Below are 23,186 nucleotides of genomic sequence, written 5' to 3'. Positions count from 1 at the left end.
AAATTATACTTCGAAATCTCTGGAAAGGAACTTTTGAGAACATGTCCAAGTTGTTAAAGTCATGTACATTATCATCATGTCATTTTGTCAGATCTGTTTATTATCCCGTTTATGCATTTATTTATTGCCTTTATACCCTGCCTTTTCTCTGGGAACTCAAGCCAAAGTGCAAGGATCACATTTCATAATATCCCATGAACAACCCTGTGAGGTAGATTGTGCTGAAAGAAATGATTGGCCCCAAATCGCCCAATGAATTCCATGTAGAGTGGGATTTTGAACCTGAGTCTTCCTAATCTATGTCCTACCATTTTTCCTTCAATTTTTCACAGCTTGCTTCCTGTGCCTGTTGCAATATATTTGTTTTGAAAAATATAAGGTCTTGAAAACAGCTATAAAATTTCATAAAGAGTCACTAAAGTACTGCTATATGGGCATATTTACTAAATATTCAGCACTTTTACCATGGAAACTGTAGGTCACCAAAGTTCTCAAATGATATAAAATCTAAACTAAAATAAATTTGGTATTAAATATGTATTTATGATAAAATTACTGCATTTTTTTTTCAGCCAAGTGATTCTCAAGTGAGAGTTATACCCAAAAAATTCTTAGTACCAATAGAGAACCGCTAGTTTTTCATTCACTGACTATAGAATTTGGAACCTTCCAAAAGGTAGGATTCCATCCTGTTTCTCCATGGGTGAAGAAACAGTTGGAAGATTTTGGGAAGGCAACATTCCATCATTCCTCTGTTCAAATTTGCAGTTTCTATATAGGAACTCTATTTTAGCAACAGTGAAGTGGATAATGCCTGGCTAGTGAAGATTGTTCTGACTATTGTTCAACTCAATTTTAGAATTGAGGGTGTGTGACTTATGAATTTAACTACCTATCAATGCAGTCATAAAGCACAATGTCATGTGACCATCTCAGTGATGGCAATCCCAGCTGACCCAGTAGCTGTCACAACCGCAGGACATGCAGGTTAAGCGGGAAGAGATTGGAGTCTCAGGTAAGGAGACTAAAAGACAGTGGGAGACCCAGTAAAGGTCAAGTATGATTTGGGGAAGGCCAACTTCATGTGGGCAGTAAGATACTTCAGGTGTGAGTGACACTGGAGCAATCTAAGATCTTTCCTGCAGTGCGATTTGATTGTGTTCATGGGAAGCCAGCAGGGAAGGTAACAAATGGCAATCACATGTCCTCAATGCTCTGCAATGCAGAAGTCATGAGCTGAGAATCTGGGCACCTAGATTGTGATCATGTGACTGCAAGATGCAATGGCCAGAACTTTGGGAATTGGTTGTGTGTCCATTTTTTCAGTGCTGTGCTAACTTTGAACATTGAACAAATGGTTGTAAGCTGAGGACTACCTCTAAATGTTTAGAGAATTTTTTTCAAAGGGATTTCATTCTGACATAGAGGTAGTCCTCGATTTATGACCACAATTGAGCCCAAAGTTTCCATTGCTAAGCAAGGCAGTTATTAAGTAAGTCATGTCCCCTTTTACTACCCTTTTTGCCACCATTGTGAATCATTGTAGTTCTTAAATGAATCGTGGTCAGTAAGCGAATCTGGCTTCCCCCATTGACTTTGCTTGTCAGAAGCTGCCTGAGAAAGTCGCAAATGAAGGTCACATCACATCATTCTGGATCTCTGCAACCTTACATATGGTCAAGTGCCTGAATTTTGATCACCTGACTATGGGTCACTGTAATAGACATAAGTGTGAGAAGCGGCATTCGTCACTTTTTTTCAGTCCTGCTGTAGCTTAGAACAGTCGCTAAATGAACAGTTTTAAGTTGAGGACAATGTGCAATATCAGATCTCCCAAACTATTGTGTTAATATTCATCCAGACTGTATGTAATGTGGTATGCATTTGTTTCTTTGTGTAATCGGTGGTTGTTTTTTTGAAGCAAGCATGAGTCACTAACGGTCATTGTTTTGCTGTCAGATTTGTTTTAATTTGCATTCATTGTATGTGACTAAATCTATTGTAGCTGTCCAGAGTTCAGTAAAATGGGCAGCATATAATTTTAACAAACAAAACAAAATCTGTTAAATCTTTGGGATATTATTTCTCTCTATAGATAACAAGATAGCAAGAGATGTCTGCCTGTTTGCCTTACAACAGTTCTTGGAGAAAAATGTTCAACTCTGAATATTCCTTCTGAGGGATGCCCCTTGGGGCAAGTTTCGGTAGCTAGGATCAAAATTGATATATTCTAGTATCACTTAAAGTCCTGAAAACTGGTAGGTGGTTGGATAGCCAGCTGCAGAATGAATTTTAAGAAATAAAAAGCTGGTCAGTGTGTTGTCTTACAAGATAACTGTGTTCCAACTTTATGCCTTTTTCCAACTAACTATGTTAGTTTTTCCAGCTAACGAAACAGATGCCTTTTGTTCCTTTTTTTAAAATGCAAATCTACCCTCCTGGGATTTTTATTTTTATTTTTTTGTTGAACTGGATTATTTAAACGATAATTTGGAAAATGACTGCAGGCAGGAAAGGGTGTGTGGTAGAGGATAATTCTCTTAATTTGGTAACTACACAGATGGATTCCTGGATATATCTGTATTGATGTACGAGATTCCAGTTTTCTTCTTATGTTTATTACTTAATAGAATTTATTCAGTATAATGGATTGATACCCAACAGAGGTTTTATTAGACCAGCACTGATGATACCTGGTTTGGATAATGAAATGTCTACAAGAAAACAAGTAAGCTCAGAGAGAACCAAGGATCCCCAGAGGTTTTATTTCTGCTTATTATTATTTTAATATCTCAGTCTTTATTCAGGAGCTCAAGGCAGCTTATGTAATGTTCTCTCCTTATAACAGAGAGTTTAGAGTTTCCTAGCATACAGATAATTTTCAGTTTATGACCGGTTGCCTAACTTGATAGTGATTTTTAAATGTAGTCAGTCAACAATAGGCATGCCACAGGAAGGAAAACATACCCAGTTTTTTCCTACTTTTAGAATATTTATTCATAGTTAGTAAGCTATTATATTATTTGACTTGAACCTACCTTGAACCAAAAATACTACCTTAAGAACCCATCTTTCGGTTGATAAAGTATTAACATGTGAATTTAAAAGATATTTCAGCTTCAACCAGGGTGGATTTGATTTAAATCGAGTTGATTTAAATCACAATTTAAATCATGATTTAAATCACTAGTAAAAAGGCTTGATTTAAATCAACTCGATTTAAATCATAATTTTTAAAGAGCAACTGTCATCTCTGCTACTCCTTTGACCCACTGTTGACTCACCGATAGTCCCAGTGTTGCAGAATATAGAGCCTCATGCTACATAACTAAGTTCCATTTCATGCTGAATAAACTAAATTATTTATGTATCTTAAATAGAAAACTATCTTACGATAGATTTTTACCCCAAAAGTTTTTTATTAAAATAAATTCGATAAAAATCAAAAAATTCCGATTTAAATAAAAAAAATCCGATCTAAATAAAAAAAAATCTGATTTTTTTGATTTTTTTAAAAAAAATCATTGATTTTTATCCACCCTGGCTTCAACTATTGTTGACTGACTACATTTAAAAACCACTGTTTCCTATTTCTTTAGAACAATCAAGGAATACTGATTTACTTCTAAAATCAGTTTACAATATTAGGACTTTATTTCAGGAAGTTTTATCCTGAAATCTATTACATGTTAGCATGTTACTGTGAGAGAAATTCTGACATTCATGAATTACATTTATTTTTTTCCTTTTGAACTTAATGTTAGTTTTAAAAAAGATAAAGGCAAGAATTTAAACAAATATAATACTTCCTTCTACAAGCTTTCTTTCTTTTTCTTCTTTAAAGAAGTACACTTCTCTTTTTCAGGCCCAAATGTACATAGGAGTTTTTTTAGGAAACGTCTTCTGAAGTGGATCTGAAGCAGATTTTCAGAGCTTCAAACTTTCTTAAAGAGCCTAAGGAATTACTTAGATTTGGTAATGAATGCTCATATTCCCCAAACCAAATATTCATTATTTGGTAATAAATGTACAACATCTGTTACATCTATGTTTGATGACAAACATTTCTTCCTACTTCCATCCTTTCCTTCATTCCATCGTTAATAGATAATGCTAGATCAATATGCTAATTTTCCATTTTCAACAAGCTCCCAATAGCATCAGTTTAATTAAATCCTGAAGATGTTCAACTGGTTTAAAATGCAACTGAATTTGTATTTTAATCAATAAAATTGCTACTTTAAAATCCAAAGTTAAAATTTTAAAAAATTAAAATCATGTAATTCTAATTTTTTAAAAACATGGTAGTTTCCTGTTGCAGGAAAACAAGTATTCTGATATCTCAAAGAGACACTGTATGTTATGAATTACAGTCAATTTTATCAAATGCATCAGCTGTTATCTTTGGCAAAGAAAATATATATAAGAAGGCTGGAGTAAGAGGAAAAATAAAGAGGACAAAACAAAATCCAGAGTTGCACATAGTTATTATCCATTTTGACTGTAGATCAGCTATTGGGTATGTCAAACTGATGACATGGATAACACATACAAATATAATGACAGTGTATTGGCTCTTAAGAATATAATTGAAGCCATAAATTAAAGAAAAGTTAAAAATTATATTACATGATACACCCCCCAAAAAACTGTATGAATGTTGAAAAGAATTTATGAATATAAGAAAGATGTCACAAAAAATAAAAATAAAGAGTGATAAGATGTTAGGCAAGAACAGTGACTTTGAGATTAATCTATCATATCGTTTTGCTCTGTTGTAAGATATGGAAGATATGAACATTTTGGACCAAAATGAAAACATCCTTGAATCTGCTACATCTATTACACCGCTGAAAAAAACACTTTGTTACAGTCAAAAATCTCTGATGAACTATTGATTTAATGAAAAAAATGATGGACAATGAAGAATACCGGAAGTTTCACTAATAAACAAGTTAGTTGAACCATAAGAAAATGTATTTAAGAAGAAATATGTCAGCATGTGAAAAAGGCAACTGAAGAAAACAAGGGATAAATAGAGCAAAATGCAAGCTTATAAATACAAGAAAGAAGGTTTTTGCATTAAAACGTGAAGATGGCTCTGTGTGGAGAGCAAGTGAGGAAATGTTAGAAACAATTGGAAAATTCTTTTCAGAGCTATACAAAAATCAAGATCACTCAAAAGTAACAACACTCATGAAAGAGGAAATGCCAGATATTTTAGTGGAGAAAGTTTAAAGTGCCATAAAATCAATAAAAAATGACAAAACTTCAGGAAATGACTGAGAAAAAGAAGAAGAAAAAAAATACCCGATGCATGGAAAAATGCTGAAGTGATTCTTATACACAAGAAAGGGGGCCAAGATGATTTAAAGAATTATTGCCCAATAAGTCTTCTTTCAGTCATCTACAAGGTTTTCACCAAGAAGGAGAAACCAGAAGTGTCACGGCGAGACTGGCTGGAAATTAGTGGGCTCCAATGAGCCCGGTGAAAATCCAGCCAGACAAATCGCTGTCAGGGGGTCATCGGACCGGAACCATCTTGTAGGGAAAGTGAAGAAGGAGAAGAGCCTTGGACAACCAAGAGGAAGAGGCAAATTCCACGGAAGGTCAGAGGCAGCTCTTTGATCTGGCAGCGAGGGCAGCAGCCATTTAAAATGACCACTTTGAAGCTGGGGCAACTGGAATAAGATTTTGTGCAAGAGTGGTGTTTGGACGGAGTACTGATACCGGGTGAGTGATTGGCCAACTCACAGGTAAAAAAGTAATTTTTTTCCAAAGAAACCTCTAAAAGGTCCCGGCGAGGAAACGGCACCTGGGAATTTTAGTGGAGGGAGAAGAACAAAGAGGAAGTTAAAGTACTAAAGCCCAGGAAAGAAAACTTTATATTTGGATCTGAAATTGGATTTGGAGTAATTAAAATTAATTTTTAAAAAAGGAAACCCGAGGGAAAGTATTTTTTAATGAAGATTTGAAATAATTTTGACAGTTCTGAAGTTTGAAGGAAGAACAAAGAGGAGGTCAAAATATTAAACCCCAAGAAAAGAAATTTTACAACTGGATTTAAAACTGAATTTGGGAAAATTAAAAACAATAAAAGGAAAAGCAATTTGAGAGAAAGTATTTTTATGTGGATTTAAAGTACTTGTGTAAACTGGATACTTTGTTGTTTTGAGAATTGTGGATTGGAGAGAGACATCTGGTAGAAAGCACTACAACAATTGGCCTTAAAATTCAAGGAAATAATTACAGTGACCTTGATCATGATAAGAGCTGTGAGAAACTTTAAGGAGCATTTGTTTTTTCTTAAACTGCTTGGTCTCGACTTCTAAAGGAGGTGAACAATAATAAAGCATTAAATTTGAGTGGATTAGACAAACATTTGTACTGGATATTAGTTAGAAAGAAAAAAGAGACTATATGGACCTAAATCTTAATTAACATAAGTTGAAATACCAATAATGTTTTAAACTGACAATATGGAGTCTTGGATGTGTGAGGACTTAATTGAGATGCTTAAAAATGTGCATGAATCAATAAAAATAAGGGCAATAAAAAGTCAGAAATTTTCTAAGAGCATATAAAACAGAAAAAAGAGAACATAAATGAGAAACAAGAAAACAATGTTGAAGAAAGAATTGAAAGCAAAAAGTTAGATGATTACACGGATTTACAGTGGCAAAAAAAGAATGGATAAGGGGGAATCTTTTCCCCCCCCCAAAAAAAGCAATCTAAGGGAAGAGAAGGAAATGGGAAAAGATTAGGTAACAGTGGGGGGGGGCGCGAATTAAGCGAGTGATGACTTAAAAGCCAGAGAAAGGATTCAAGAGAAAAGACACAATAAATATAAAAATAAAAAAGAAGAAGAAGAAGGAAAGAAAATCGGACGAAGGGAGAAAATTATTAAAAAATGGAATTCTGGAGAGACCAAGAGAAAATGGTTAAAAGGTGAAGAATAGTGGAAAGGAGGAAGGGAAATAAGGTATATATTAGTAGATCTAAGGGAACTGTATTAATATTAGTAATTGTGAATGCAAAAAGTAAATACGATGATGTATAGTGTATTGTAAAATGGAACAGCAGATGAAATATGAAGTGGTAATTAGGTTTAATTATGAAAATGAAATTAAGATACAAAATGGGTAAAATAATTTTTTTTTAAAAAAGATACAAAATGGAAATGTAAAAAAAACTGATGGGGATTTTGAAATAATATGTTGTAAATGATGAAACAAAATAATTAATTGATGCTATAATAGAAATTAGAAATTAAGGGCAGATAGTGATATTACTTATTATGTATTAAGAAGAGATAAAATATGATGTGGAAGATCAATTAACTTAAAGGGTTTCAAAGTAAAAATTGAATAAGATGAAGTTTATTGTTTATAACCAAAAAAATGTATGGGGATTATAAGAAATATACTTTATAAATGGAGAAATAAGATAAATAATTGAAGTAAAGCTAAGAAATCAGTATTTAAAGGGCGGATTGTGATACTGTTTATATATTATGTATAAGAAGAGATTAAGATAAGATAAAAAAGTAGAGAAAAATAATATCATGGCAGAAAATGAAATATGTAAATTGTATCTGGAAAAAACAAAAAATATTGGAATAGGTTATAAAAATCAATATATAATTATGTTATAAGTTGTAAAAGATGTGACCCGGTCAATACTCTGTTCATAAAATATGTATGTAAAAGAAAAATTTAATAATACTTGTCTTTAAAAAAAGGTTTTCACCAAGATAATAGCAAAAAGAATATTGAAAACATTAAATGATGCACAGCCAAAGGAACAGGCAAGTTCAGAAGTGACTATAGCACAATGGATCACATCCAGGTTGTTCAGCAAGCTAAGTATAATTTTCAAGAACAACCTCCCCCTATGCCTGAAGAGAAAAGTGTTCGATCAGTGTATGCTACCTACTCTAACGTGCCGGTGGAACATGGACACTAACCTCACAATCGATACAAAAGCTGTGAGTGGCGCGAAGAGCCATGGAAAGATACCATGCTCGGCATTACAAGACAAGATAGACCTGCACAGGGATTAGAGAACAAACAAAGTATACAATATCATAAAGAGAGTAAAAGAATTGACATGGAAATGGGCTGGTCACATAGCAAGAAGAACTGATGGCAGGTGGATCAAAGCAGTCATAGAATAAAAAGCATCCATGAAAAAGACCTAAAACAAGATGGATCGATGACATCAGCAAGTATTGTGGGCCCAGTTGAAAAAAGAAAGCTCATGACTGTATTGGTTGGAAACATGCAGAAGAGGCCTTCATCCTCCTGCAGTGGATAGGCAAAAGTGATGATGATGATGATGACACCCAAATACTCATCACTCAGAATAACATCCCACATGTTTGATAAAATGAGTTTTGAACATGCATGACAGGTATGAATTTAGCCAAATAAAGATGTATAGATAACACATTAACAAATCTTAGATATATCTGTATATACTTTTGTCCACAAAAAAGTTTGCTACCATTCAAGGATGCAGGGTGGATTGAGCGAAGAATTTTAATGTCTGCCTTAAAAGGCATGCTACTGAAAGCTGTAAAGCATTTTTGGTATTGAACAAAAATTTAAAATATGCAGGTTTTTGTATTGAATTCCATCAAGTGCTGAACTCCATTTCCAGCAATCGAGTTAGCTTGGATAAATAAGGATAATACAGTAGGAGTTGCAATTTAGCAGCATTTAAAGAACAATAAATGAAAATTGATGTATTGTTGGTATCAGAGAAATTTTCAAAAATATATTTATATTCCCTCAGATTCCCTGAGTTGCCCCTGAGGGACATTTTACCAGGCATGGTACATTTGTGAAAAAGCTAAGAAATTTTGGATACAAAATACAAATACATATAACAATATAAAGAATTTTAAAAGTCGATATTGCAACAAAAAAAACCCAGAAATTTTTACTTAGGACAAATTGATGTTAAACTGGAAAAGACTCATGGAAGGTTAATTTTATGTATGATAACAGCAGCAAGATTAGTATATACAGAAAGCTGGAAGGAAATTTCTACAATGAAGAAATGGATCGTAAAAATGTCAGAATTAGTGAAAATGACAAAACTGACATAATTTATCAGGGACAAAATAAGTATTTTTTTAAAGACTAAAAAACTTTAAAGGACTTTTTGCTAAATGAAGAAAATGTGAAATGATGTTTTATGAATTTAATGATAGAAACGTGTGAGATACAGGTAGTCCTCAATTTACAAGCATTTGTTTAGTGACCAAAGTTACAAGGGCACTGAAAAAGTGACTGAGGGCTGTTTTTCCCACTTATGACCATTGCAGCGTCCTCATGGTTATGTGATCAAAATTTGTATGCTTAGAAACTAGATCATATTCTTGATGGTTGTAGTGTCCTGGACCTTTGCTACCTTCTAACAAGCAAAGTCAATAGGTAAGCCAATTCCCTTAATAACTGTGTTACTAACTTAACAACTGCAGTTATTCACTTACCTGTGGCAAGAAAGGCTATAAAATGGGCAAAACTCACTTAACAACTGTCACCTTAGCAAGAGAAATTTTGGGCTCAATTGTGATTGTAAATCAAGGTCTACCTGTAAGGGATTGAAGAGCTTTTTGGAAGAAGAGTTAAGGAGAGGAGATAATAGGTTTGTTAATATGTGTTGAAGAGAAGGTTGAAAGTCATACTTTATAACTTTCCCCTTATATTTTCTTGCACTTTTTTATTTTCTAAATTTTTATTTAGATTTCCTTTTTTACTTGATATAAAATCCTCAATAAATACAAATTTTTAAGAAGAGAGAACCTTAGATTCCTAGTTTGTGATTACATAACTATATGTCAATCTGCCTAGCTATCTGTAATTTGTCTTGAGTACAGTTACAGAGAAATACCTCAATGCAGTGATATGCAAATATACCCCAACTATATCATATTATGATTTATAAACAGATTAGTGGATTAGGGTGTAGATTAGGATGTAGATAGATTAGTAGTAGATTAGGATTCACAACTCAATTAAATAATTAAGTTTAAAATGAACTTGATTGTCCATGAAGGCAACCTGCAACCATTTATATTATTGTTTACCATCTTCATAGTATTAGCCATGGACCAGAAATGTCCCATTGTATATGGAAGGAAAATGCTGGTGCATGCAAATGTGTGGCTCCTACTTGGAATTCTTATTTCTAAGAGCTGTACAATGACAGATTATCAACTTCATGACTTTAATCCATATCTCCTTTACTTAAAGGTAACTGGTGGTTCCAGTGGCATTGGGAAAAGCATTGCTATTGAATGCTTCAAGCAGGGTGCTTTCATAACTCTGATTGCAAGAAATGAGGTAAATTTTTAAGTTTATTTAGTAATTGTCATGTTTTAAGCTAATTACAGATTATTAAACAACAGTGACCATATGGCACTGTTCTTTAATTAAATGCATTCTGGGATTCAAAATCAAGCACTGATCGCTGGAAAAAATAGAAATTAAATTAATGATAGCAAACTCTAACTGAATTTGTGGCATTTCTAGTGGTTTTTTAAAAATAGAGACCTTACTCTTGTAAATTTGGGTCAGATGTAGAAAAATCAGGATAGGATCACATCAGTGGCAGCCATTTAAATAACATGGATTGTTAAAAAAAAACATGGATTGAGTTTTGAGGAGGGAAAGCCAACATTCTATTTTTATAGAATGGTTTCTCAGTGCACAAGGAGCAATATTTTCTACTTCTTTGTGCATGTAACTCAGCAATCCAGAGGACAAAGCACAGAGCTGGCATTTTTTGTCCCACTTTTTCATATGTGACTGGTCCTAATCTACTGTCTACTGTCAAACTTCAATTTTGCATATGGAGATGGGTAAGTTTTTATTGGTGGAATTCAGCAGGTCTCTACTGTAATTTTTCACTGTAGCCCCACAAGGCTTAAGAGTGAAATGGTTCGAAATCAGCCACTTTACTGCTGTAGAAGCATTTCTATACTAAACAGAGTTTCTCATTCAGGGTGTGCAAAGCATGAAGAGACATTAGTCATAGATTCAAAGAAATTGTGTCCATTTCTATTGAAAAGTAACCACAGTTCTACAAAGTTGAACAATAGCATGAGCAAACAGCCTCCACAGAGATATATCAATAGAGCAGAATAAGTACATTTAGTCCAGGGGTGTCAAACTCAATTTTATGGAGGGGCAGCATCAGGGTTCTGCTTGATCTTGGGGGCCCAGGGGGGGGCATGGTCAGCTTGATGTCACTTGTCGAGGCTCCGTTTTCAGCCATGACAGCCTCCTGCAGCCCTCTGCCAGCAAAAACAGAGCCCAGGGGGCTATGCACGGCCCACCCGGGCTCCATTTTCAGCCGCAACAGCCTCCTGCAGCCCTCTGTCAGTGAAAACGGAGACCCTGGGGCTTTCTTTTTTTTCTTGAAAATGTTTTGATTCTCATCCAAAAAGCTTCCTCAGTTCTGAAAGCTTCTTCAGTTCTGGATTCATAACTGAAGAAGCAGCCTCCCTGTGCTCCATTTTCACTGGCAGAGGCACCGCAGGCCAGTCCTTTGCTGTTTCCAGGATGGCCCTGCAGGTCAGATCTAAGCACCCCATGGGTCAAATCTGGCCCGCAGACCTTGAGTTTGACACTCCTGATCTAGTCTCTGTATAGTAAGCCATCAAAGAACATTGTGACCAGTTCCAAGGCTCTAGATGGCATTTCCCCTTGCAGCACGAAACCTGGCAAAGGTTGATTGATTATTAGATTTTTATCCCACCTTCATGGCAGTGAACATATATAATACTCCTTTCTCCTATTTTCCCCGCAACAAGCCCATGAAGTGGGTTGGGCTAAGAGAGCGACTGGGCCAAAGCTGATTTTCACGCCTAGGATGGGACTAGCACTCACTCTCTCCTGATTTCTAGGCCAGAACTACACAACTCCAAAACATAGTTTTATGTAGTTGACATATCCTCATCTTAGTCAACACCAAGGCAGCTAATATGTTCACAGAAATAGGTCTCAGAAACAAACTCAGGTGAAGTTGTCAGGGCAATGCTCCCCTTTGGCCAGCTCTTCAACAAAGGCTGCCTAGGACTCATATCAGCTGATCTTGCTGCAGTTGTCACTAGAGGCATTATTACTTTTCATTAGCAGCTAGAAATAAAAGTGTAGGAAAAGGCTGGAGCTCTCAGATGTTTAGGGCTTCCATATCAAACCTCACATTTTTGGACAGTCATTGTATCCTCTTTCATTAAAGAAACAGTTATAGATGTTCATATTTATTTATGTTTTGTGGGTTTGAAACCATTATGTGGACTCTGTTTAGTGTTATGCAGCTACTTATTGTGCATTATATATTAAAAACCTTTTTAATTTTTATTTTGGAATTTGCAACCTCCAGCTTTTTATGATTGAATCAAAGAAGCACACTTGTACTTTAATTAAAAACATTAATAATGGAACAAGCAACAATACAAAAGCACAAATATAACAATTTAAGAACTGAAAATGAAATACTAATTTTTAAGTTAAAAATGTTAAAAAGAAATACAAAAATAATTTTATTTGCACTGGTGTGTATCTGATGCTACAATATTATATTACTTTTTAAAAATATTGAACAGTATTGGCTAGAATTCCAGCTCTTAACAGATTTGCATATAGTTCTGTGTTGGTGACATTTACAGACTAAAAAAGTATGGATATGCAGTACATCTCACTATTTGGCATTGCTTAAAGTAGCTGCATCTCTTCCTGGAATGATATATGTCATGTGGATGCCTTATGATAATGATTGCTTGCTTCTTGGGAAGTAGAGATCTTAAGAAGAAAGGTTACTCTACTGTAAACTTTTATATCTTAATAAGTCCCATGGAACACAATGAAACTTCTGAATATACATTGAAGGACTTGTATTGCACATGAATGTAGACATAAGCCCTCCCCACAGAGAGGGCCCGCAACTTGGGTGTCCTCCTGGATTCACGGCTATCTTTAGAAGATCATTTGACGGCCGTGGCAAGGGGTGCCTTTTATCAGGTTCGCCTGATCTGCCAGTTGCGTCCCTTTCTGGATCGGGACACCTTGCGCACGGTCACTCATGCCCTAGTCACCTCCCGTATGGACTACTGTAATGCTCTCTACATGAGGCTCCCCTTGAAAAGCACCCGGAGGCTCCAACTGGTCCAGAATGTAGCCGCGCAGGTGATTATGGGCGCAGCTTGTGCCCATGTAATACCTCTCCTACGCAAGCTGCACTGGCTCCCTGTGGTCTTCCGGGTGCGATTCAAGGTGTTAGTCATCACCTTTAAAGCGCTCCATGGCTTAGGACCTGGGTACCTATGAGACCGTCTTTTGCCACCAATAGCCTCCCACCGACCAGTTCGTTCTCACAAGGAGGGACTACTCAAGGTAACGTCAGTCAAATTATGCCGACTGGCGACTCCCAGGGGGAGGGCCTTCTCTGTGAAGGCTCCAACCCTTTGGAATGAACTGCCCCCTGAGATACGAAATATCCCTGATCTCCGTGCTTTCCGCCGTACCCTCGAGACCCTGATGTTCCAACAGGCGGGGCTAAACATATGAACATGTGAATGATTTTAAAATGTTATCTAATTTTAGGTTCTATTTAATTGGGCCAAACTATGTTATAATAATAATTTTAATTAGCAATTTTATGATGTTTGCATATCTATATTTTTTCTTGACTGTACACCGCCTTGAGTCCTACGGGAGAAAGGCGGTATAGAAATATAATAAATAAATAAATAACTCAAGTCAAACTTCTTAAAGTGGAGTTGAATGGTTGATTTAATCCTAATTAGCTGAAGAAGTTACTTACATAGTTATAGAACTTGTAATACATTATTTATATATAGATTTGTTATATGCTAGATGGTAATTTCTAAAATAATTTAAAATTTAAAAATTTAAATAATGCTATATTTTAACAAAATATTTTAGTTGCAAGTCCAAGATGTGCTTATTTAATTCCAGAAACGTCTCTTGGAGGCCAAGAAAGAAATTGAGACATTTTCAGTTAATGAGAAGCAGGTAAGTTTCCACTTTCACTTTTAACAATACACCTCTCCCACCCCCTCTCTCCTCCTCCTCCTCCTCCTCCTCCACACACTCTAACTTAAAGTAAATGAAGTGTTGCTATCCTAACTGTCAGATGTTATAGATGAAATGTGATGTAATAGTTTCCTCATGAGTCATAAAACTAAAGTACTTGGCAAATAATTTCATAGATAATCTGAAGCTTGTTTGTTAAGGAAAAGGAAGTCCTAAATTATATAGCAGCCAGAAGGTAGAAATACACATTTATTTTGAGGGAGACATGTAAAAGTTCCCAGCATTATATTTTCTGAAACTAATGGGATTTGCATCCTTCAGTCAATGTCTTTAAGTCATAGGGAGTTCCCAGAATAATTATATTATTCATGGCAGAAGTAATAGGCTAACCGCTGTTATATCTTTGGAATGAATAACCCATAATAAGTACCACAAGTCAGGAGTGTAGGTGGCAGAAAACCTTAGAGATCTTCATAGCTTCCTACCTTATATCCACTAAATAAATGTGTTGAAATCGGAGAGGTGTTTATTAGTCAGTTCCAGAACACTGGAAGTTTCCAAGAAGAGACTGGAAAGCCATTTGTCTGGAATAAGGTTTCCTGCTTGAGCACGGGGTTGGAATAGAAGACCTCCAGGGACCCTTCCAGCACTTTTGTGTCTTAAGATACTGTCTGACACTACTGTGTCTTAAGATCTCCTGTCTGACTAATGGAGATTCTCAGTCATCCAGATCATAAGAGCCTTGGTGGCGCAGCGGGCTAAAGTGCTGTTAAAGTAGCACTTAGCTGTAAGCTGCCTGCAATTACTGCGAGTTCAAATCTCACCAGGCTCAAGGTTGACTCAGCCTTCCATCCTTCCGAGGTAGGTAAAATGAGGACCCGGATTGTGGGGGCAATAAGCTGACTTTGTATAAAAAAAGAACACCGCTTAGCAGGGGGGCCAAAAGCCCTACTAAGCAGGTATATACAAAAGTATGAAGGCTATTACTTAACACATTGTAAGCCGCCCTGAGTCTCCGGAGAAGGGCGGCATATAAATCAAATAAATAAATAAATAAATAAATAAATAAATAAATAAATAAATAAATAAATAAATAAATAAATAAATAAATAAATAAATTCCTTGTAAGCAGAATCAACAAGTACAGCAGAGTAATCTACAGTAGCATATAGTGGATGATGACTACATGAATGCACAGTAATTCAAGGGAAATAGGGAACCTGTGACTCTTAGATTTCACTGCATTACTATTTTTCATTATTCACCATTTCATTCATTTGTTTGTTATTCATTATTTCACTGAATTACATTTTTTGATTATTGGTCAAGCTGCAGTTGATGGTAGGTAAACTGTGACCTCAGGAAGGCTACACTCTTTATTTCTTCTAGTTGTAGTTTACTACTTCTACATTATAGTCAGGATGAGCAATTAATTTTCCCAAGGGGCCACATGAGAAATTGAGAAGGATGCCACCGGACCACCTCCTGCTGCCACCACTCTGCTGCCACTGCCTCCCCACCACTCCATCTGCTGCTTGCCACCGCAGGCCAGACAGGGGCAACCAAAGGGCCAGATGTGGCCTGCGGGCCATAAAATGTCCAATTCCATTTTAGACTCATTCTCTGTCGTTCCCTTCTTCTTTTGCCCTCAATCTTTCCCAACATTAGGCTCTTCTTCAGTGAGTCCTTCCTTCTCATTAGGTGGCCAAAATATTTGAGTTTCATCTTCAGGATCTGGCCTTCTAAAGAACAGTAAGGATTGATCTCCTCTAGGTCTGACCAGTTTGATCACATTGCAGTCCAAGGGATTCGCAGGAGTCTTCTCCAGCACCATAATTCAAAGGCCTCAATTCTTTGGCGCTCAGCCTTCCTTATGGTCCAACTTTCACAGCCATACATTGCAACTGGGAAAACCATAGCCTTGATCTTAGTTTTCTTAATGTTGAGTTTCAAGCCAACTTTTGCACTCTCCTCCTTCATCTGCATCAAGAGGCTCTTTAGTTCCTCTTTACTTTCTGCCATTAGAGTGGTATCATCTGCATATCTGTTGTTGATATTTCTCCTGGCAATTTTAATTCCAATTTACTGTGAAATGTCCCGTTTAATATCAAAAGTAAAAGATCAGGACTTTAGATTAAGTTATAGCTCAGAAAGATTTATTACTCAAGCTTAATCACAAGAATTTAACCAATTAATGGTTAGCATTAAATTGGTGCTAGATAAGGGCCAATGGAAATCAGGCTGAGGCTGGACTTGGCAACACAAGGACTCTAAATAGATGACATCTTTAAATCCACCTCTGAGCTCATAGCTGTCTATTGAGTACTCATAGCTGTCTATTAATGCAAAACTTTTGCTGAGCTTCTTGATTTTAGAATGAATTAAATGGTTTACGATGACTTTGGCATTAAATGTATTATTTAGCCATATAAAGAACAAGAGATGAGCTAGCCCAACCCTATCTAATCAAAATTCCTACAGTGGTCAACCATACATTAATAAGAAGCCCATAAATAAGACCCCTACATAATAATACCTTTCTATTTATTTTCTTAGCAGCTGTTTCCAGGAGGCTGTTCAAAACTGCTATTTTTCATTGATAAAATAGTTGCATCCTGCAGGAAATCTTTGTCCTGATAAAATAAAGCTTAGACATACATCTAATGTCCTAATGACTAGCCAAAATCTGTGCTTACTACCACACTTACACATTTTTTAAACAAGGAAGGTGGACTCAGGATGATGCCAATTTAGATTTAGTAGTGCTCAAGGCATGAATGTTAATGTTTGTGGCTCATCAATGACACATCGGGGAAACATTATTTTGCTATCCACAAATAGTTTTTTTGAAAGTCTGTTTGAAACCAGTTTGTGTATAGTAATGGTTAAGGTGCTTGCCTAAAAACAGGAGACCAGTTCTCGTGCCATCTCAGGAATGCAAGCTAGCTGGGTGACTTTGGACCAATAACTCTCTCTCAGCCCAAACCACCTCCCAGGATTGTTGCTGTGGGGAAAATAGGACGAAAAGGAATATTATGTATGAAAAACTTCCAGTGTTGAAGCACCCACAACTTCTTGAGGGAAGTAATTCCACTGATTAATTGTTCTGTCAGGAAATTTCTCCTTAGTTCTAGATTGCTTCTCTCCTTGATTAGTTTCCATCCATTGCTGCTGCTGCTTCTTTTTTAATAAATGTTTTATTTGCAGTTTTCCTTTAACAACCAACATTTTTTGTGGACAGTGTAATGACTGGGTTAACATATTTTTCACACAGTGCTCACAGTACTAATACAGTTACATATACAGAATTTTTGTCCAACTTCTAACGTTAATGTGCTCATTATAATTATAATATATTATTTTATGTATCAATCTATATTATACTATTTTCTTTATTTTTCCGATATGTTGGGGTTCTTCAATACCAATACTATTCTCTGTGATTTTTTATCACTTTCTCCAAAAAGTATATGTAAACATCAATAACATTTCTTTATACAATATACTTATTAACACCTGTTAAATCACTAATATTTTAATATTATAAAAATGTTCCACCACATTTTCAATATCTCAATTTTCTATAAACACCAATAAAACCAGTTGTCAATTAAATTTAATCAGTCCCAAAATTATATCTCTAAGTCCCCTGAATTTATAGTCCTTGAAAACTATATTTTCTAATATATTTTTTCATGTTAATGCATGAGTTGTTTTTTATAAACTAAAACCTCAGTATTCAGGTTAAATTGCTGTGTTGACACTTTGCAATAAATAAGTGGGTTTTGGGTTGCAGTTTGGACACTCGGTCTCTAAAAGGTTCGCCATCACTGGTATAGGGTTTCCTCCCTGAGCAGTGGGTTGAACTAGAAGACCTCCAAGGCAGTGGTGAAATGCTACCAGATTGCACCAGTTTGGACGAAATGGTAGTGATAAAAACTACCAGTTCAGGCAAACCAGTATTTAAAAAAAGCTACCAGTTCCTCCAAACCAGTATTTCTGACGATCAGCTGTGCCGCGCGATTTAAAATCTAAATCTAAATCTAAATCACGCGGCACAGCTGTTCCCCTCCTCGCTGTTCTACTTACCTTCCCAAGCATCCTTTATTCCATGTGCAGCACGCGTTTGGCATGTACTGTGTATGCGCGTGTGCACAGCATGCATTTGGTGCACACACAGCATGCATTTGGCGCACACCATGCATGCGCAGCCAGCGAACCGGTGGCAAACCGGTTCAGATTTCACCACTACTCCAAGGTCACTTCCAGCTCTTACTCTGTTAAGTAATAAGAGCAGGATAAAAATATAATAAAATAAACAAAGAAATATTGTTTCATATTTTAGATATGGTAACCTAAATATATATTTTATAAGTTTTTTTTTATGCTAGTAATAATTCTATAGCTTCTTACATAATATGGCATTTGGGAAAGTAGAAATAATTCAAAACAAATAAAATGGTAATTTAAAATGGTTGTAAATGATGAAATCAACAACATTACATTCAGTTGAATGGGGTCATATAATTCTTCTTTTTTTTCTCTCTCTTTTAGGTTGTGCATTCTATTTCTCTTGATGTTTCCAAAGATTATGCAAATGTGGAGAAGTTGCTTAAACAAGTAAGGGACCTGCTGGCTTTTATAAAGCTCATATTTTCATGTTATGATAGAGTTATTCTGTTCAAATAGTAGCATATAATTTGTGACACTGATGTCTTTTAGGCTCAAGAAAGATTGGGTCCTGTTGACATGCTTGTTAATTGTGCTGGAACATCAATAACTGGAAAATTTGAAGAAATTGATACCTATAGGTTTGAGGTAAGTGGTCCTAGCTTAAGTCTTAAATGAATCTTTTTCTGTTGCATTATATTGATTATTTATATCTTATATGGAAGTGAAATTACTAAAAATTAAAACTTCTCAAGGACCTTAAAGACAACTTATATAAATGCATCTGTACCTAAATTATATGAAATAAAACATCGAATGTTAATCTTTATATAAAGCAGGTATGTCCAACTATGGCCTTTGGATAGTAAGGAGCCCCACACAATTGTAAACTTTTAACATGATGATGTGCATTTATATAGATTAACTGTATCAGAGTTCTCCAACCTTTTTGGCTTTGCAGACTGACAGGAGGGAGAGAGGGGATGGTCCCATGCTCACACAGCTCCATTTGTGCGAGCAGCGGGCACACGCACAGTCGCTTGCGTGAGTGGGGATGTGCATGTGGTCACCCGCTGCTCACATGGGTGGGGATGTGCACCCATGCGCGGTCACCCACCATTTCCGCAGCCCGGTTCCATAAGACTCAAGGTCCAGTAGTGGGCCACGGCCCGAGGTTGGGGACCCCTGAACTCTATTGTATATTTTATATTTGGCCCAAGACAATTCCCCTTCATGGAATACAACCCAGGCAAGCCAAAATGTTGGACATGCCTGATATAAAGTATACCTGAGATTTGTTCTATTGTTACTACTTAATAAGGTCAAATCTTTCCTACTTACATTATAACTTAATAAATATTCTTGGATACTTTTTATGTGTAAAGTGTTGCAACACTGAACCAATTTAATTGTTGAAAATGTTTTGTGGATGTGTGGTATATTAATTAAGGCAAAATACAACAGCATCATTTTTAGAAGACGAGGCCTTGTAGATACCGTATATTTTTATAGTAGTTTCTCATTGATTCAATTAGTAATGAAGACCTATTGTTGGGAATGGAGTTAGGTTGCTTGTAACTACTGATAAACATGGGAAACTGACTAATAGTGGCTTTCCAGAACTACCCTTTCAAATGCTTTCTTGCACGCTTCTTCCTCTTGGGTGAAAACCCAAGAACATATATCCCATTGGGTATCAAAATGGCTATAGAACTGAGTGCAACAACACCATGGTGTGTTTTACAAGAGTTAAAGTCAGCACATTGCATGGAGCAATATTTTGTGGGGGTTTTATTATAGGTTTTGCATAGGATTATGCCACTATGTAATTTAGATTAATATTGCTGAAACCTAAGAGTGAAGTTACAGGCCAGCACCACACCTGTTTTAATCTACCTATACATTAATGCAACCTGTGCCAATTTTATTATGAAAGCAGCTGACACTAATATATGTTTATTTACAGCAATTAATGGCTATCAACTATCTGGGTAGTGTTTACCCAACTCGTGCAGTAGTTGGTAAAATGAAGGAGAGAAGAATGGGGAGGATTGTGTTTGTCTCATCTCAGGCTGGACAAATTGGTGTTTATGGCTATTCGGCTTATTCTGCAACAAAATATGCTCTTAGAGGATTAGCTGAATCTTTACATATGGAGGTATGATTATCTCTCACCAGTAGCTGTGGTACTTAAAGAAAATAGTCATAACTTGTTATAGCAATATTTAGACTTAAATATCACTTCCTAGTGCTTTACAGTCCTGTCGAAGCCCCATTCTGACCATACTTGGATTATTTATGGTGAACACAAAGTAGAATAATCAACCCTTCAACCAGGAAAACTTAATTTCTTAATTCTTATAGGACTTACCTCTCTCTTTTCCAGAAGGTTTTAAGGCTCAGAAGTTAGGGATAAGGACCAAATAATAAGTAAAGGCTGAACCAGAAGCAAAATAGGATCCTTAGATGAAGAAGGTTGCTTAGAGTAATTTATACTGTAGACTAGATCTCTCCTATTTATGAAATATTTCTGAATTACCACGTAATTCATTTAGTTGTTCATTTAACACAATATTGCTAAATTACGTCTCTTCCATTCTGTGCATTCTGTGGCAATGCTAATTGTCTCAGTCTGGCAACAGAATACTGATACTTTTCAAAAGTAGTAGCTGTTAATGGCATGAAAATAAACTTTCCCTATTCTATAGATGTATTCAAATAGTCATGCCAACATTATGTCCAGGTTCAAAAGTAAGATTTTTTTTCTTTTTGTAAAATATAGATTAATAGCTGTATGCTCTTAAGTCAGCATCATTTCTTATGATAAAAGAATACAATTTAACATCTTAAAAAAACACAAGCAGAACATAGAAGGTTGAAATTATAGTTCACATTCAATTCTAAGTTCATAGCTGTATTATTTTGTAACTTGCAGCAAACATCCCAGGTTTTACTGGGATTTATACGTCTTATAGCCCCAGTAATATCCTACTTGCACCACTGATTTAATTTGTAGCGACAAATATATATTAGAATAAAATATGAAATAATTGTACAGAGTGTAAGCTGAGAAGTATTTTTGGAGTATTACCAACTTCTTGGCAACTATAAGGCAAGTATATGCCTTTTCTTGCATCTCATCATCTATTTTTATGTAAGATTAGTAAGCATGAAGCTCTCAAACTACTATAACATAAACTGAGTATTTTTCTCAATAGGTAAAGCCATATAATATATGTGTGACCATTGCCTATCCTCCAGATACAGACACACCTGGCTTTGCAGAGGAAAGTCAGAACAAGGTAACTTCTTAGTTTCTTTCAATCAAATTCCAGATATACACATCAACATGTTTTCTCCAAACTCATTTTATGTTGCATAACAACTCTTATCATGTACACAACATTCACCACAGTTCTGAAAACTTTTATTTATTTTATTTTGATCTACAGTGAAAGTATTTGGTTTATCTGAAAGTAAAAAGATTTGCAAAATGATTATTGGATTTATCTCTAATTAGACAGTGAACATTTCAGTTTTCCCCATTATTAGTGCTACAACTGTATACTATACCCTGTTTTCCCCAAAATAAGACATCCCCTGATAATAAGCCCAATCAGGCTTTTGAGTGCATGGCAATAAGGCCAAGGGCTTATTTGAGGGTTCAAAAAAAATATAAGACAGGGTCTTATTTTCAGGGAAACACAATAATAGCTGCAGTATCTGTTCTACCATGAATTTGAATGTGTATCTCTGTTCCAAAATCTAGCCCAAAATATTCTTTGTCAGAAAAAAATTGAGTTTCTTGCAAAAACAAAATAAAATCCCTGCCCTTTAGAAGTTTTGTAAAAAAAAAAAAAAAAAAAAATCTTCTATATCTAATTATCAACCTTTAGCATCCTTGATTTACAAAAGCCTATATATTTAAATAAAGAAAAATATATGATTTTATTTAGTTATTTGATTAGTTATGAACAACAATTTCTTACAATTGAAGCTTCATATTTAACAAAATAATTAATTTAGACAAGAAAAACTTAATCTGAAGATAATATATAATAATCACAAAATTGGAGGCCACTAAAGCCGTATTAACAACAACAAAAACTTACAGAAAAAAGTGAAGAAAATTATTACTTTTTTTTTTAAAGGGAAACTAAACCTACAAAAATTTCTACCAGAGACATACCAGAGACATACCAGTGCAGGCATATATACCATTCTCTCTTCTCCCAGAGCTACATAAATGAGGGAAAGGAAAAACAATAACAAAATGGAAGGGAAGAAGCGTTTTCTGCCTCCAAGCTTTGCATCATAGAAAGTACTAAGGCAGTAAATGTCTCCTCAGTATCCCCCACTCCACCCAGTGGAAACATCACTTCAGTCAGGCCAATTTTCTGAGGTTAAGTGGACTGCCTCACAATATTGTAGTCTCAACCCTTTGCTGTGCTCTATTTTTATTTTATATGACCTGTGTACACGAGTAGGTTATTTTTTAACATATTGAGTCTAGCCAAACGTACCTTAATATAGCTGGTGAAGGGTAAGAAAGTTCAAAATAATAGGAAATAGTATTTTGCTTCTATATGTAGGTAGTCCTCCACTTACAACCAAAATTGAGCCCCAAACTTGCATTGCTAAGTGAGAAATTTGTTAAGGGAGTTTTGCCCCATTTTACGACTTTTCTTGTCACATTTGTTAACTGCAGTTGTTAAATTAATGACATGGTTGTTAAGTGAATCTGGTTTCCCCTGTTGACTTTTCTTGTCAGAAGATTGCAAAGAGTGATCATGTGACCCTGGGACACTGCAACCATCATAAAGCTGAGTCAGTTGTCAAGCATCCTAATATAAATCATGGGACCATTGGGATGCTGGAATGGGCCTAAGTGTGAAAAATGATCATAAGTCACTTTTTTCCGTGCCATCGTAACTTCGAATGGTCACT

General features: G+C 35.6%; 1 protein-coding gene across 1 annotated transcript in view; it reads left to right on the top strand.

Annotated features, from left to right (window-relative positions):
* Positions 1–23,186, top strand: part of KDSR (3-ketodihydrosphingosine reductase) — a 36,715-nt gene that overhangs the window by 4,300 nt on the left and 9,229 nt on the right. Inside the window, exons 2-7 of the mRNA XM_060691137.2 lie at positions 10,263–10,352; positions 13,992–14,048; positions 18,624–18,689; positions 18,792–18,887; positions 20,206–20,397; positions 21,458–21,541. Coding sequence (XP_060547120.1) covers positions 10,263–10,352; positions 13,992–14,048; positions 18,624–18,689; positions 18,792–18,887; positions 20,206–20,397; positions 21,458–21,541 — 585 coding nt within the window. The remainder of the gene's footprint in view (positions 1–10,262; positions 10,353–13,991; positions 14,049–18,623; positions 18,690–18,791; positions 18,888–20,205; positions 20,398–21,457; positions 21,542–23,186) is intronic.

This window comes from Pantherophis guttatus, chromosome 3, assembly GCF_059756535.1.
Source record: "Pantherophis guttatus breed Tessera chromosome 3, ASM5975653v1, whole genome shotgun sequence".
NCBI lineage: Eukaryota > Metazoa > Chordata > Lepidosauria > Squamata > Colubridae > Pantherophis > Pantherophis guttatus.
This window is presented reverse-complemented; position numbering and strand designations above follow the sequence as displayed.